At 40.4% G+C, this 5,653-nt stretch overlaps 1 protein-coding gene across 1 annotated transcript in view; it reads right to left on the bottom strand.

Annotated features, from left to right (window-relative positions):
* Positions 1–4,790: 4,790 nt before the first annotated feature.
* LOC310777694 (phospholipid-transporting ATPase IC-like) overlaps positions 4,791–5,653 on the bottom strand; it is a gene marked incomplete at its 5' end in the record, with an annotated part of 20,266 nt that continues 19,403 nt past the window's right edge. The window contains one exon of the mRNA XM_083638071.1: positions 4,791–5,211. Within this exon, the coding sequence (XP_083494197.1) occupies positions 4,981–5,211 (231 nt within the window). The 3' untranslated portion in view covers positions 4,791–4,980. The remainder of the gene's footprint in view (positions 5,212–5,653) is intronic.

Raw genomic sequence — 5,653 nt, 5'->3', positions numbered from 1 at the left:
AAATGACATTTTTGTGCCCAGTATAATAGAACAGTATATAGTGACTGATTCAGTTATTACAATTATTCTACCTACTAGAAAAAGGATAGGCCTATAACAGAAGTGTCTGGAAAGAGTACCAACAACTCCATGACTCAGCAAGGAAATAGCCTATATTCTGAGGTTCTATATGGATTGTGATTTTTGACATTTTCAATAGTATCGTCTCTGGGTTGCTTCCTTCTTGCAATAGGGTGGCTGTGGCTAAAGGCTAATGCTATTTGGGGGCCCTTGGCATGGAAAAGTTTGGGAAAAGTCTAGGCCTTTGTAGTACAGTGGCTTTGTTGTGTTATTTACTCATGTGTTGGTTTCTGATCACCATCTAGTGGGCAGAAAAATAGCTTACTACTGCTCTACATGTGCCTGCCCCCTAACAAAGCATACGTGGGGGTGGGAGCGGAGTCAAGAGCACTAGACCATATCATGCACACCCTTTTTATTTGTCAATTGGTGTAAACTAAATTAACATACTAAATTAATATACTGAATTAATATACAAAATTAATTCAAGCTAATTATACATGTCATCTGTAAACACATGCAATGTCTTCATGTGCACTTTTCTAGTCTTACCCGACAAGATTTCAACATTTCAGTTACCTGAGATGTTACTTCCCATTACAAATTGACTAGTCTCGCTTGCTGGGAGAGTCTGGCTGGGGATGCTTTCACTGTGGACTAGAGGGGGAAAAGGCGGTTTAAATTACAGCCATCCACCAAACGTACCACCATGCAGGCTGCTCCATTGTATAATCCACATCAATCTTTTTCAGCGTGTAGCAACGAGCTAGCGACTAGCGCTGCTGCTGTTATTGTTTCAAAGGCAGCGGCGCAGGCATTTAAGCTCGGCAGATTCGACACGCACCGCAGCAGAGGCAGACAGATTCAACACGTGGAAAGCAAATCCAAATATGTTCGCAGCCGCAGTCAGAGCGGGTCGGAGCCAATTGCAGAGCTCGCGGGGAGCGGAATGGGATTTCCATCCGGCACCGACTGAAATGGTCGGCACCAATGAGAGAGCTAAGTCCACCGTGCTGCTTCAACCCAGTCAGACTACAATTTGACAGTCTACAGGTCATGTGACTCGAGTCCCCACCTCTGATTAGATGTCACCATTTACATAGATTTTGGTTTGGGGTTTAGTTCCTCTTTAATTGAAAATCAAACAGTTGATCGCGCGCGCACGCACACACACACACACACACACACACACACACACACAAAATCACTGATTCGAAGGTCTGATTTCAGATTGCTAAACGCGCTCATGGCTTTTTATTAACCACCACATAAGACAGACAGTAAAACCATTACAGCATCCTGACCACTGGCTTCATTCAATCAATATTAAAAGACACTTGTCTGTGTACAGTAACACTAGCAGGACGGGATACAGTAACAGTCGGAACGGGAATGTGTCGTTTGGCATAGTAACTGTTCACCAGATACAGTAAAAGCTGATTATTATACAAATGGACAAAAAATTCATTCGGGAATGGTGTAAACAACCAATTAAACTTTAAAACAATTATTACACACACACACACACACACAAATCCTTAGTTTTTGTACAGCTACTTCCATGCATCTGAAATTGAAAGAAAGAAAAAAACAGACAGACATCGTTGCTGTCAAATAAAGATATAAACCTAGCGCTCCTCAGAGTGTCTCCAACAGCTTACAGAGGTTACAGCACCTTTTGGAAAATAGAACAGTGAGGTATAGAAACAACATTTAGGTCCAGCATTGAACAAAAGAGCTTAAGGCTGAAAATAACGGTTGAATTATTGATTACAACACCCACCTGAAAGTACACTTGGGACAGCTGATACCACATAAGAGATAAAAAAAAAAAAAAAAAAAAAAAAGAATATTCACAATATATTAAATTAAGACACAATAAACCTCCATCTCCCTTGCATAGTATGGAGGACCAGGAGGGTCTTACGCTAATGAATAGAGTGTCCCCTTAATAATTATCCAATCGTACAATTAAAAAGAGTAATTTCAAAAAGAATTCACAAATGATGTATTAATACATCATTAAAAAGTCGTATTTGGAAAAGGAACTTCAAAAACATCCATTAAACAGTGTATTTCAAAATGGAATTACGAATACATCATTTAAAACATCATTTAATACATCGTTTCCTTATTCCTATTCAAAATAACCATTTGGAATTGTATTTGAAGTCACTATATTAAATCCCCGATTCGAAATAACGATTGGAAATGCCATTTACCCATTGCATGACACTTTTGGCCTTAGCCTAGAAAAACTGTGTAAAACAATGCAAATTAGACGTGTACTTTAATTTTAAATTTGACATACCTTGTAGGCCCTGGAGAGTCTTAAGCTAATGAATAGAGTGTTCCTTTAATAATTATCTAATCGTACAATTAAAAAGAGTAATTTCAAAAAGAATTCACAAATCACGTATTAATACATCATTAAAAAGTCGTATTTGGAAAAGGAACTTCAAAAACATCCATTAAACAGTGTATTTCAAAATGGAATTACGAATACATCATTTAAAACATCCATTAAACAGTGTATTTCAAAATGGAATTACGAATACATCATTTAAAACATAATTTAATACATCATTTCCTTATTCCTATTCGAAATAACCATTTGGAATTGTATTTGAAGTCACTATTTCAAAACCAATTCAAAAAACCGATAGGAAAACCATTTTGTTTTAACATGACACTTTTTTGCTCTTTGTCCCCAGCCAAACAGTGTCAATCGTGAATCCATGGTCCTAATGCAAATGAGCCATGTAACAGGCTCTCTGATTGGCTAGAGAGGCAGTCCACTGAGCCAGGCTCTTTCGTGCCTCAAAGCTCTCTAGCCAATCAGAGAGCCTGTTACATGGCTCATTTGCATTAGGGGGCTCAATTCACGATTGACACTGTTTGGCTGGGGACAAAGAGCAAAAAAGTGTCATGTTAAAACGAAATGGTTTTCCAAACGGTTTTTTGAATTAGTTTTGAAATAGTGACTTCAAATACAATTACAAATGTTTATTTCGAATAGGAATAAGGAAATGATGTATTAAATGATGTTTTAAATGATGTATTCGTAATTCCATTTTGAAATACACTGTTTAAATGATGTTTTAAATGATGTATTCGTAATTCCATTTTGAAATACGCTGTTTAATGGATGTTTTTGAAGTTCCTTTTCCAAATACGACTTTTTAATGATGTATTAATACGTCATTTGTGAATTCTTTTTGAAATTACTCTTTTTAATTGTACGATTAGATAATTATTAAAGGAACACTCTATTCATTAGCTTAAGACTCTCCAGGGCCTACAAGGTATGTAAAATTTAAAATTAAAGTACACGTCTAATTTGCATTGTTTTACACAGTTTTTCTAGGCTAAGGCCAAAAGTGTCATGCAATGGGTAAATGGCATATCCAATCGTTATTTCGAATCAGGGATTTAATATAGTGACTTCAAATACAATTCCAAATGGTTATTTCGAATAGGAATAAGGAAACAATGTATTAAATGATGTTTTAAATGATGTATTCGTAATTCCATTTTGAAATACACTGTTTAATGGATGTTTTTGAAGTTCCTTTTCCAAATACGACTTTTTAATGATGTATTAATACGTCATTTGTGAATCCTTTTTGAAATTACTCTTTTTAATTGTACGATTGGATAATTATTAAGGAGACACTCTATTCATTAGCGTAAGACTCTCCTGGTCCTCCATAGCATAGCCTGGCATAGTAACGTTCCACCATTATTCATATTAAAACATTAAAAAGAGAAACCTCAACATTAAGTTCAGTTTTAGACCACCGTCTTCACTCTCCCGGTGCTCGTCACACAGCTCCAGTCCCAAGTCAGTCTCAAGTCCAGTCCCAGGTCTAAACGTAGAACACCAAGTCCAAGTCAGGACAAAGAATCCAGTATCAATTTAATATCAAATATCAAAAGAAATATCTGGGATGTTTCAATGCAATATGGTTTCCGAGTCATTGAGTCGTAAAGTCTAGTCCAAAGTCACCAGAACTGAAGTAAAAGTCAAGTCAAGTCTCGCGTCTTCTCTTGAGCCATCAAGTCAAGTCTCAAGCAACTCAAACGGTGACTAGTCAAATTCATGTGACGTGAGAGTCAAGGTCATGTGACACGAGTCAAAGTCATGTGATGCGAGTCAAGGTCATGTGACACGAGTCCCTAGCTCCTGAGTTTAGCTAATGACAAACTGACAAATGAAGGAACTGCTTTTTTGTGTAACTGATGTGAAGTGCTGGTCGGACAACAGACTAAAACTCCACATGTCAAAGTATCAAACATCATTATTGCTCTGCGGCCGGCCAGAGGAGAGACTCACTGACTGACAGAGGCTAAAAAGAAGGCGGACATTTTAAAAATCCTGAGTTAAACGACAGTATCTGTCACACACGCACTCGCTGCACATCAAACCCCGGTGTCGGCGGTCATCTCTTCGGCACGGAGGAAAAGAAGGAAGGACTGGAGCAAAACGGACAGACTGCTTCGGGGAGCGCTTCATTTACCTTCCCCCCGCATCTGAAAAAAGGGCGAGGCATCACTGGCAAATGCGGATAAAACCCCTGCTGTTTCATTTCGACTAGTTTGACTACTTTAGGCGCGCTTGTCTTGTTTTTCGCTTCTCAACCCCCTAAGGCACTTTAATGCCCCAAAGCAAAACTGACCTGGGATCAGTTTTCAAGCCTTGTTGTTCACCTTTAAGCATCCGACCTTTTTGCTGCTTTCGACTCCGTTCCAGTTTCCTGATGGTTGAAAAGCTGTGACAGCCTTTCCACTCTGAAGCACTTCCAAGGTCACCGTCCCCGTAACTTTCAAAATAAGATAAACCAAGTGCTCCTCGCACTTTTCCAAATATTTACAACACGTCCGACACCACAGTTCTGCTCCGTTGCCAGCTGGGCCGGGTCAGATGTTCTCCGCCTCGCCCTGGGGAGCCTCCCTGATGCTGTCCTGGGGCCCTCCGTGCGCCGCCACGTTGGGCCGCCTCCGGATGCTGCGCCCGGACGCGATGAGGTCGGCGTAGCCGCGCGAGTGGGAGAAGGCGTACGCGGAGCGCCGGGAACGCTGCCCGCGCTGGAACGCCGGCTTCTTCTTCTCCTCTTCCTCCATCTCGTACTTCTTCCTGTTCCTCTGGACCTGGGGGGAGGACGGGAAATCGCGGTCAATATCAAAGCAGGCGTGTCAAACATACGGCCCGGGGCCCAGAACCGGCCCGCTAAAGGGTTCAATTCGGCCCACAGGATGACTTTGCAAAATGTGAGAATTGTCTGAGAAGTCCACCATTTCAATTGTTCTATCTCAGGATTTGACACCTAATGCACTTTGAAAAGGCTCGAGCGAGGCACCACGTTTCAGGAGCAAGAGAATAGCGATTTCATGTTTTCTGTATTCATCACTAAATGGTCGATATAACTCTATACAACTATTTTCATTGTTTGAATTGATGTTGTTTGAATTGTTGAATCGACTCATCTCAGACTCCAGTCAAAAGCACCCAATTGTGCCTGTATACCAGGGGTGGGTCATTATTTGACCTGGGGGTGGGCACATTAGAAACCCAGATTAACTCTGTCAGTCA

The sequence above is a fragment of the Poromitra crassiceps genome (assembly GCF_964638095.1).
Source record: "Poromitra crassiceps genome assembly, chromosome: 6".
Classification (NCBI taxonomy): Eukaryota; Metazoa; Chordata; class Actinopteri; order Beryciformes; family Melamphaidae; genus Poromitra; species Poromitra crassiceps.
The sequence above is the reverse complement of the archived record's forward strand: the minus strand, read 5'-3'. Positions and strand labels throughout refer to the sequence as shown.